The sequence below is a fragment of the Camarhynchus parvulus genome, chromosome Z (assembly GCF_901933205.1).
Source record: "Camarhynchus parvulus chromosome Z, STF_HiC, whole genome shotgun sequence".
Classification (NCBI taxonomy): domain Eukaryota; kingdom Metazoa; phylum Chordata; class Aves; order Passeriformes; family Thraupidae; genus Camarhynchus; species Camarhynchus parvulus.
The window spans coordinates 39090837-39102986 of record NC_044601.1 but is presented as its reverse complement, the minus strand read 5'-3'; the positions used below and the strand labels follow the sequence as shown (position 1 = coordinate 39102986).

General features: G+C 38.0%; 1 protein-coding gene across 6 annotated transcripts in view; it reads right to left on the bottom strand.

The window, feature by feature from the left end:
- Window positions 1-12150, bottom strand: part of NFIB (nuclear factor I B) — a 168230-nt gene that overhangs the window by 66337 nt on the left and 89743 nt on the right. For all 6 annotated transcript variants that reach the window (XM_030969257.1, XM_030969259.1, XM_030969260.1 and 3 more), the window contains exon 3: window positions 5766-5819. In XM_030969257.1, the coding sequence (XP_030825117.1) occupies window positions 5766-5819 (54 nt within the window). The remainder of the gene's footprint in view (window positions 1-5765; window positions 5820-12150) is intronic.

The following is a 12150-nucleotide window of genomic DNA, read 5'->3' as shown; positions in this document are numbered from 1 at the left end:
GACTTAAGAAAAAGTTGGGGGAACTGCTTTCTAACAGCTATAGGACTAGTAGGTACCAAAAGGGAATTTCCTGATGCCAAAGCAGGTTTCTGGAATTCTAACTGATAACATAAGAGTTTTTAGTAAATTCTTCCTCTGTGCATGCTTTGAAGTAAAACCATCACATCCACCATTGAACACAACAGAATCTGAATCGGCATGAGAATTGATCACAGCATCACTTATTCACACAGCAGTTTCATAAAAAAGGACAGTCAATGCAAGCAAGAATGTAAAATAGTCCTAAACCAGCAGACAGTAGTAATTACCCACACCAAATTCCAAACCATCCTGAAAGGCCAAAAACTCTTTCTTTCGGAAAGCAGGGCTGTACAACCTGTGCAGCTGGGCACTGACCCCAGAACGCCCCACCCCGCCCCCTCCAGCTCACTGCTGGGAAGCTGATAAAGAAAAGTATAATCTCTCAACCTCTGACACTGCTAGTTCATAGAACATTAGGGAAAGGGAAAATTTCACAGAAAATCAAGATCTGACCAAACCCAACCCTGTTCTATTTGAAGATTACTATCTGAGATGGCACAGCTATAAGCATATGAGAAACAGCAAGCATTTCAGGATATCTACTTCCATGCTGAAAAAGAGGTGAATATTTGTTTATTTAAATACAATTTTGTTGGAATTCCCTATACTGCTACTATGCCATCATCGCCTCCACAAGAAAAGCTGCTTACAATGATGAGGCCAGGGAATATCTCTTCTATTCTGATTAATTATGGGGCTAATTCTCCACCAACAAGAGGGTAGCTTGCAATAGAATAAGATAATGAAAGTATCTGCAGTCTGAGACATTTGTTTATTGCATTTCCAAAAGGGTGGAAAAGTTGAGACCATGTTCCTCTTCAGAGGTTATTTCTGAAACTACGCATTCTAAAACATAATACTGAAATACTTCTATCCGAAACAGAAATATGTAGTCAAATTTATTACACACTTCCAAGGGCTTGATCCAAAAAAATGTTCACCCAATGGCTGCTAGGCCATATGAAAGTGCAAGGAAAGCCTTTTGGGGCTCTACAGCTGCAAGACAGATTTGCGTATTGAGAGATAGGTGAGGCTCGTTGCAAGGTTTTTGGCAACACCTTCTTTAACTAAAAAACAAATAAAACAAAACAAAATTAAGTTCAGAGTTGGAGATTTCACTCAGGTCTTCTTTGGAAGTGGTTCCTAAAATAAAATTTCTAGGGAAAACAGAAGAGGAAAAACAATTCCAGGACAGTGAGGCTGGGGCTTCAACTACCTATGCCTCATTCAGATTAAGGACTTTATCTCTAGGCAAATTCCCTGACAACATATCCTGGGTTATTTTGAAAGAAAGAAGGAAACCAATGGGGTGTAATGAAAGGCAAAGAGACAGAGACAGTTTGTCCATCTCTTCATCTAGAAGTGTTGTCCCATATCAATAATTTAATATTTATTAGCACAAAAACTCAAACCTGAGTTCTCTGCATCCTGACTGATCTCACAGTCACAAAAATTTATAAAAATGTTTTCTAAACCAGCTGAAATGGAGTAAATTCTATCAAGAAAAAAGTCCAAACAAATAAAAAACCTAGTGTTTGCCACTTGCGAGGGAACATAGCTCTAGTAACCTGAACTCATCTGCTTGGATAAAAGGAAAAATCTGAACACATTCTTCTTCCCTCACCAAAAAGGCTCATACCTGTCTGTGTCAGGATAGCTGGGTTTTCTTTGCACTTTCTGAAAACCTATCTTTTGTATTCCCCATTGCTGGACAAAAATGGCTCCAAAATATAGAATGCACCCATTAAAAATTGATTTAACATTACCTTCACAGCTAATTGAGTCTCCTCCCTGTCCTATCCACACAGTGTGGACTGATATGGGTGGATAACTCTATCAATATTGCTACTTTTTACTCCTATTTTAGATGCTTATAAAAGCTGTCTTTACTGATTTGAGCAACACAGCAATAACTGGGCACAGTCGTGTTAATGCTGATGTATAAATCAAATCTGCCAAGCAGCAACCTCAAACCAAGGGCAAATTGCAAGAAGTCTTATTAATATGAAGTCCTTGTGGCCAGGAGACAGAAAGGGAAAGAATAATGAAGCAAAGCAAAATCTAGAAAATCCTCACCTAGAAGAACTGGCTAGAAAGAACTGTATCATTGAAGACCATAGTGTTATGGTTGGGATCAATATCATTAGCTTAATTACAGTTCTAGATATTTTTCTCATAATTTGCTCATGCTTAAGAGGTTAATTTACTAAAAGACAACACCCTCTGTCTTCAGTACATATCCTGCCACATCACTGCACATATTTCCAGATACACTTGTGAAGACCTATTTTTTAAATTTTCTTAAACTGTATAAAAGACCTATGGAACTTGCAGGGAGCAAATAATGATGCAGCGTTAGACTGAAACTGCCACACTAGGTTACCTTTAACAGACTGCTTCAGTTGTAGCTCAGAACATTCTCAGTACAAAGTAAGAAACAAGACAGGCCTATAGTACTTTGATTATGTTTGGGTTTTGGTGGCTTGCTGGTGTTTGGGTTTTTTTGTGTGTGTGCAAAAATATGGGCATTTTCAAATTTCTAATCAGGTGTGCCTCTATCTGTTCAGACACCCTCACTGGGGTCTGTCATGTCCATTCTCTCTTTTAAATAATGTAAACTTTTAATAATTAGGACTGTGCTAGCACAGCACAAATTTTTAGATACCAGGAACTTGAAGGCTGATGCAGACAATAGTAGTGTTCAGATTTTTCTCCTCTCTCAGCTCAATTCTGCTCATCTATCTGTCTGGAACTTATTTAATACTATCTGCAGAGAAGCCAAATTTACAGCACAGCCCTTTGTAAAACAAAACTAAACCTTTATAAAACATGCCAATACAAATATATATTTAATATATATTTTATTTAAAAAATAATTCAAAGTTATCGAAAAATAAAACTTAGAGGAGGATACCCCTGGATGTAGCTACAAAAGCTACATACAACTATCACCACAAGCTATACCACAGGTCTAATCACTGCATTGAGCTATCAAGATATTCAATGTATTTTTAGGAACATATTGTAAAGAATTCCAACAAATGCTCTTCATGTTCTTTTGTTTGGCAAGTGACACTACCCTCTCTCCAACTTGTTGTTAGGACAGCAAATTACCAGACACCCTAAAGAATGCAACAGTCTCGCCAAGCCTAGGAAAAAACCACTCTTAACACCAATAGCTTTGCCAACTACCACTCACTTTCCAGCAAGCTCTTCTTTGGCAGTATCTTTGTGAAAGTGGTGGCATCCAAAAGCTAGCAGCACACATCCCTTGCCAGCAACCTGGTTCCTTGACATACAGGCACTAGAACAAAACATGCTAGAAGAACAACCCTCCTGGCACTACCAATCCACATACCCCTGGCTGGGGACTGAAAACAAACCTCAGAGTGGATATCCCCCAGGGTTCTGACAGAAGTGACTGTCTGGCTCTAATAATAAGAATCATGTGAAGTTGAGTAAGAAAGAATAGGACAGTAGTGGTTTTCCCAGAGAAGCTGAATGGCATGCAATTCCTTCTCATGCTCCTTCACAGCCCCAGAAGTCCTGTATTCCGCTATCCCACAAACCACAAAACTTTCACCTTGCCAGTTTAACTCCGAAACAATATTACACAGGGAAGCTGAACAAAGCTAGAAGGTCATCCTCCAACAGATGACATTCAATTATCTTTCTATCTCTTCTTAAATGAAGGGTTTCAAGGGAAGCAAGGCCCAGCTTCTATTTTCTGTCCCCACTTGGCAGCAGACAAAGGGATAATACTGGCTGCACTGATTCCAAATCATGAGAAAGTTCTGTGCTCATATTTTAAGCAGAAAGTTTCATGATGTTTCAGATTTATCTGCTTTCTATGTCCCTCCACCTTCTGAGACAGTGGAATTTGTCAAACATTACATCTTGACCCATAAGTCTGCCCACAAGAAAGCCTATGCAGCTTGTCTGCTGCCTCCCCAAAGCTCTGTTACTGGCAAGATTACTCTTTACTGGAGTTAAGGCTGAGGGCTGGAGGGACTGGACTCACTATAGGGTGCGATCCTCACTAGTAAAATACATACTGCTACCTTCCTACTCCAAATGCTAAATGACACTTCAAAACCGGAATTTTAAAACATGTTGAAGGAGAGTTGACTCTGCCTTCAGCTTCCCAAACCCAGAAGCTACAAAAAAATCCTTCAAAATTACAAGGGGTAAGGTAATGTGCTTGGCTTTTCTTGCACTTACAGGGATGTTCTAAAAGCCAATAAATTTTCTACATTTAAATGGTCCAAGTTTCAAAAACAGTAATTATCCATAGAGAAACTTTTCCTATTAATTTTATGAGTAAATTTGCTTCTTTGGGTTTTTAAACCACCATTCTACATAATGTGGGCATGTATATAGTAGAAAAAAAAATTCACTCTCAAAATCCCACACAGTTTGGAAAGAAATAGCATCAAAGTCTCCAATTGGAACTGATAAGAAGTCTGCATGATCCCTTAAAGAAAAAAAATCACTTGCATTAGAGCTTAAAATGATGTTATTTGACTTGTTCTGTCCTCTTACCTCTAAAATACATCTGCTATCTTCACGTATACATATCTGGGGTTTATGTTACAGGAATATGACTTTATGTATAACAATCTTTGATGGTTCTCCCACTTTAGGATATTCACAGGCAATACACATGACATATTTCACAAATAGAGAATTCTTTGATGATATGCATATTACAAAATGGTACAACCACAAAGCAGACTGTTTATCCTAATGTTGTAACAGATCCAGAAAATATCCATGTATATGTTAACTGCCCAGCAACACAAAATTATGTCCTGGTCAGAATATGGCTCATTTCTTATTTGGAAGATCAGACTGAGTCAGTTGCAGCTTGTTTCAAATACACATATCTTCAGAGAGCTAAAATGAGAAGATACAATGTGATGATGGTGGGTAGAGTCATTCCTTGGTCATTAAGAAGTGATAGTGTGTCTGTCACAATTGTTTGTCTTAGTCTGATAAAATTCATGACATGGCAAAGGCTTACAAGATTTACTAGCACAGTCCAATTGATTAGAAGGATAGCCTCATAAAAATTCAAGGAACCTTTTGTCTAAACAGACTGGAATGGCAAAGCTTGGGTTTGATTTTTATTTTAAAAGAATCCTTGAAAGGACCATTTACACTAACATCTTTCTCAAAGGAATATCAAGTGTCACTAGCCATGATGCATTAACATGTTCAAAGACTGCTCTGAGCTGATGCCAAAAAATAATTTTAAATTAACACATTTTTATTTTATAAAGCACATATGAAAAGTGAAAAAGCTGGTAGTGCAGTCACGGAGTTTAAACATAGGTCAATTTTCTTTTGCCTGAGATAAAAGAAAACTGGTAGCATTGGAAGACTTTTATAAAAATAAAGTTATTTGGGATCTTGTTTCTTTACTCCCACTTCTTTGCCCATCCCCACTTAGAAAATTCTAAAAACCATGAGATGAAAGAAAAACTCCTTAGATAAAATTAATGTTGATGAAATAGTGGTTAAGGCACTGCCAGTTTAGAGGAACCAAAGTATCACAATTTATCCTGATTATTCTTACCAGTGCAAGATAGGTTGCTGACTAATTAAACTCTCTTTAGCCATTATCAGTAGTATCATTGTTCTCAAACAATGTTAGATGCACATGTTCTGGAACTTATATTTACCTGGTGGATTCTTGGCAGGATCATTGTGGCTTGGACTTCCTGGTTGTCCAGAATCTATAAAGAAATGAAAGAAATGTTTTAATAATTTGTTTTGCAAGTGTCTCGCAATCTTTTAATACCCTCTATTAACTATTAAACTAATGCTTTACTTTATTCTTTAGAGGTCATTTCCCTGACTTTCTATGTGACACATTATTGAACAAACACTCTACCTATAAGCTATTTTATGCAGAGGTAGAAACATTGTGAAAGATGCAATGATCCTCATAAGAGGAACTTGTAGATCATTGAATAAGGACAAGAGAGTCATTCAGTTAAATACTAAAGTTGTAAGCACATTTACAAGGGTACCTTTTCATCCCCTTTCCCACCATCCCCCAAATATAATATTGCATAATGAGCAAAGCAGAGTAACTTCTTCTCAGGCAATGACCAGAGAGACAAACAGGATCAGGCAAGTAGTGGTGCTTGCAGTGATGAGGCCTTTTGCCTTAGCTTTTCCTTAAAGCACAAAGGCTTACATTGCTTCCACAGACTCATGACTGCAATGAGGATATGACATTCTGTTTAAATACAATATGGTCTTTGTGCTCCTAGCCCGTGAGAACTGCTGTTGTGAAATTAAGATTATGTAACATAAAAACTAACAAAAACTCAAATACTGTAGACTTCAAACTGTGTTCTTTTGCACCTACATGCACCTACATGCACCATAGATGCACCTATTGAATCAAGAGGAGAATGTAATTTCATGTTAATACACTAAATAATAAATTATATCCTTATTCATAAAAACAGTTTCTTTTAAAAACATCTACTTTTCACTGTATTCCCACATCAATAATACAACAAAACCCTGCTCCACTGCAAGAAATTAACAAAGATATAAAAAACAAAAAATGCAGAGAAGAAGAAAATAAATTGGGCACCACCATTTTTTTCACATACAGACTGGTTTTGGGGCTGTTTTAGAGTCTGAAATAAAAATACCAATTTTCTTAAATGTAGTGGACCAATTTGTGGAGAATCATCCTTTTTCCTGTGTGAATTAGAATGTTCTTCTATAGACATTCTTTGACTCTGCAAACCATACATACCACTATTTAAATTCAAATTATAAAAGAGGATTAATTTTACACAGTAATGGTCCGAGTGTAAAACTACAGCAGATATGTGACTAAATGAACTGTCATTTTGGTAGTAGATAAAACCAATAAAACTTGAACAACATAGCTTCAGGATCACAGAGATTTGGAACTGAATTAATGAGACCTACCAGAAAATAACATTTGAAGTTTTCTCCTGTTAAAATTAATTTTAAAAAAGAGCAAAGTAAAATAATTTTTCAGATCTTGCACAGAAATTTGCCTTTACTTCTAGTTTCTGTATTCAGGATTTAAAGATTAATGGCAGTTTGAACAATTGTTATTATAGTAAGAAATTTAGCAAAGAATTTTCTAATTGTAGGGATAAGCAGTTGGCTATTTATTATAATTTTCCAATCAGTGTTAGCTTTGGGTTTTGTTAACTACTCAGTCATCATGGCTTTTACCATATTGATTCTCAATCTGTGTTTTTTGAGATCTCAACGAGATTTTGAGAAAGCAAAGGATTACTGAGGAAGAATACGAGAAGAAACGTATCTAAGCCTTCACTAAATGCAGCCGAAGAATCAAAGACTTTTATTCTATATGAGAGCATCAAGCTATGGAACTCTGCACTTAAAACACAGAGAAGCATCTGATCCTCAAGATGAAAGACACAGACTTGAGGTGGCCTGTGATGATCCAATTCTCTTACCAATGTCAGTAATCACAAAGCACTCTTCTGTTTTGATTGGATGGAAATAGCTTTGCAAAGTACAAAAGAATCATGGTCATTATAGGATTAAATTATATTAATATAACTTCATATAAACAGAACACTGAATGAACAGCTACATTGGAGCAATGCTCTTCTAAAAGAGGGAGTAAGAGGCATTTTTGGGAAGCCACAGAAGCTACAGAAGTAAAAGACTTGTTAAGACACTTTAAATCTTTCTTTGTCCTCATCTGTACAAGACCACTAATTAACAACATGAGCCCTTTCTTCCAGGAAGGGGAGATGGAGAAAGACATAAAATAAATTCACTGTCTGTCTAGCTGGATTTGCATTCAATTGTCCCAGCAAATAACACTTACACATAAAAAAAAATTAAAAATTAAAAAACAACAACAACCAAAAGCAAAAGAAATCAAACCATGCCAAGAAAATCCAAGCAACTTCATAAGCTAGAAGCTGGACGAAAAGATACACAACCAGAAGCAAATCAAATCCCATCATGTTTATGCAATGAAACTGAAATTTTCATAATTTGCCTTTAGGTAGCTCCCAACTGTAAGTTCCCTTAGTTTTGTTTTTGCTGTTGTTGTTGTTGTAGTGGTTGATAGGGAGCAAAAGGTCTCCTACACATACCATTTCCCCAAAATGGCTTTCATGTGCATCTCACAGCTACAGTAGCACGTCTACTCTGTTCTTCATAGTGCTGACTGATAAAACTTATCTTTGATAAGTTATTGCCCCATGGATGGACAACTTATATGAAACAGTTTCAAGCCAGACTTTACTTTTAACAGGTCATGTAACCCTGATGCACTTCATGTATAACTTATCATGATTTAGCACGGCTATCTCCAAGACATTCAAACTCTATATCAAAATACTCTTGCTTCTAGGAGACTGTATGAAAGTATGAGACAAGAAGCTGACATATATTTAATACTTAATTTTTTTCCTATGTTTTAATTTCTAGGGGTTGATCATAATGAGCATCTGTGAGTGCAGGTAACTCCCAGTGCAGCCAGAGTTAAGACTAACTGACTGCTGAGGCCTGCTTCAAGTGAAAAAATAAGCTTCCATGTTCCCTGCGGTACACCAGGAAAAGTCTTGGCTTCATAACACAGAGGAAAATTTTAAAAAGCTGTATCCATAAAGTCCATTTAGCAAAGGATGAGATGTTCTCTCCCCTTGAATCACATTGTCTTTGACAAGCAGGAAGGACACCCATGCCAGCAAAGCCAAGCAAGTCACATTGTTGCTCACCAGCTTCCTGAAGGATTTTTAGTACTGCTCACCTCCGTAATCTAACCTTTCACTTTTCAGCTGATATGGTACTCTCTTTAAAAAGTAAGCTGCTATACCTTCCTTATGCCCCATCCTGTACAAGAAATTTTGGTTTTAAGGCTCTCTGTTAGAGCATAATACCAAAGGCACTGAAAACAAGTAGCAGCAGAATCTGTTAAAATCTAAAAATATTTTCTAAAGCCATGTCTTGGGGAAATAAGTAGATTGTCCACAGGCATCACACTAATGAAATGAACTTGCTCAGTGGTTTCAGTGAACACATTTCTATTTGCCACAGGCTATGAGGACAGCCTTTAATCAGCCTCAGCTGATCTCAGCTGATAGACGCTAATTTAATCATTCACCACCAGGTAAATACATCCTTGCTCTTTGATAGCCTCTGATTTTGGTGTGAGGAATAAGGAACCACAGAGATGTGGCCATCACCAAACCATGTATGATGTTGTCCAAACTTTCACATTCATATACAGCACTTGACAGCTGACAGAGTCACTATCATGAACAAGAATCACAACAACCTTCCAGAATGTCAGGATTACTTTGCCATCTGACATCACTCAACACAAATATTGTACCCCTGAAAATCACAAGATCACAGGTTGCGATAGTGTGGTAGAGACCTCGGAATGTATTCCATCTCAGCCCCTGTCTAATCAGTTCTTGATCTCTCAAAGACTCTCAGAAGATCCACAGCAAAGAAAAGTAAGACATCTTCCTCTTCTCCAAAGCAAATAACATGAGCCGCAAAAATTCATAAAACAAAGAGATAACTAATTTCATCCCTGTACTTTAAATCATTACCTTGACTTATTACTACTCTAATTTTACTACATAACTACCTTTTACTGCCTATGCTATTTTACCTTGACAAAGCAACTGATTGGTTTGACAAACTTCCCAAACAATTGTAACAATTTCATTTTGAAAAGCAGTGTCTTTTTTAGTGTGGTCTTTCTCTATCGGATAATAGAGACCATCTGCACAATTTTAATAGCATTATTCACACCAATTATTGTGATAGAACAGCTAAAAGTGGGTTAATGCATTATCCACTGAAAAGTGGATAGCATCCACTGAAAGGCTGTTACAAACATGGAAATGCTAGTGTCACCCTTGTTTTCATAAGTGTGTTAACTTGAGGGAGGATTTATTTTTCACATCTTCAGAGATCATTACACTTAATTCAAATACTTCTGCAGAAAATTTTGGCTCTTTGACGTCTTCTGACAAAATGTTCACCACCACCAATTTGTTTGGTAGAACACAAGTCCTGTCAGGAGTTCTGAGGGAACTGATATTGTTTAGCCTGGAGAAAAGGAGGCTGAACATTATTGCCCTCTGCAGGAGGTTGACGGGAGGTTGTAACCAGGTGGGGACAGTCTCTTCTCCCATGTACCAAGTGATAAAACAAGAGGAAACAGCCTCAAATTGCACCTAGGGAGGTTTAGTTTTGATGCTAGGAAAAAATTCTTCACCAAAAGGTGGCCAGTCATTGGAATCAGCCACCCAGAAAAGTCAGAAAGTCACCTTCCAGGAAGGAATTTCACAGACCTAGAGATGCGACAGTTAGGAGCATAGTTTAATGGTGGACTTGGCAAAGTTAGGTTTACAGTTGGACTTCAAGATTTTAAAGGTCTTTTTCAACCTAAAGGATTCCATCATTATATGTCCCTGAAGAGATATGGTATGCAGCACAGTTCACAGAAGGAGGAAGCAGCACCTTAAAAAACAAGTAGGGCTTCACTGCGAGAAAGGCATGTTTGCCCTCGCATCTTTCCCAACAGTGTATACTTGTTAGCAATATGTGTTCATAACACCCAGACTGGAAACATCCACAACACTGAATCAGTGACTTCTTTTAAAAACATTGTTCTGCTACCCTTATTCTGCAAGGACTTCCTCTGTGTTTACAAGACAGCTCTGCTATTGCACTGGGTTGCTCCACAAAGAGCTAGTCCTATATATTTTTATTGTGCTTCATATTCATACAATCGTGGTAGATGAGCAGCATAGAAAAATGACCCAGGAGGCATGGCTGGGACCTCTCAGGAGATCAGTGAAACAGCAGGAGCTACCCTGAAGCCTGGATGTGGTGATCCTTGAAGCCAGGTGTCATCAGTGCCCATGTGTCGCACCAGGAGCTGTAAGGATGACTTAGGCTCTTTACGTCAGAAGAGAGCTGCTGTCTAACCTTCACCTACGCAAAAAAGGCAGCAAAGAACACATCTGACTGCTCACCCCAGAAAGCTGAGCTGTCTCTTGGTGTTGGCACCTAGGCTTTAGTCCAAGCAGGCAAGTCACTCCACAAAGCCTTTAGGACTCAGCCCATGGAAGCGCTTCTGCTGGGAGGTGGTCAGGACAGCCAGCATAACCTGGGCTCAGTTTCCAATCCAGTTTAAAATTGTTTGCTTTGGACTGGGGACATAGCAAGAGCTATTAAGCCATCAGTTGATCCATTTCCCCACATGCCCCCGGGCCCTCCCAGCCCCGAGAAGCTCGCCTGTGGCTGTGTGAAACCCCACTTCTCTGCCACTGGAGGAGCATCCCCACACCTGGGCTTGTCAGGGCAATGCCGGTGCCACATGGGCTGGCACTGAGTTGGTGTGTGATGGGCTGGGGCATCAGAGCCCAACGGGTCATGGCAGGCTCCCTGCTTCACCTGCTCTTTTATCAGCAGATCTGCCTCTGCCAAGTCACCCAACTGGCCATTGTCAAGACAGTTAACTTTCCTTCAGAGTATTTTAATTAGGTAAATAAAAAATGGTAATTAAATCAACATTACATAATGTGTTTCTGATTTGTAATCTCATTTAAATTAATTAACTGACTCAATCCTTGTTTAGTTTTTAAACTGCCCTAGTTAAGGAGTGGAGCTCTGGGAGTAAATTCAGATTTTATGTAGTTGAAAGAAATAGAAGGACCTAGAAGCACTTACAAGAACAAAAATAGCAGTACGCATAGTAGGATTTTCAGCTTTATATCCCATGCATAGATTTATCTTTTTAATTTAAATTCCTTTATTTGTTTATGTGACATAAGTCACAACACTTATTTATTCAAAATATTTCTTATACAATTTATAAAGACCATATGTTGCTCATATTGAAAACTGAACAAATTTCCCCAGCTGTGTTACAAGTTGTGCGTGGAATATACACATATGTATGCACACACACGCACACACACAAACACACACACACACACACATTTTTAAATTAAGAAAAGGGTTACATTTTTTCATGGCCTGAAACAAATATTTCCC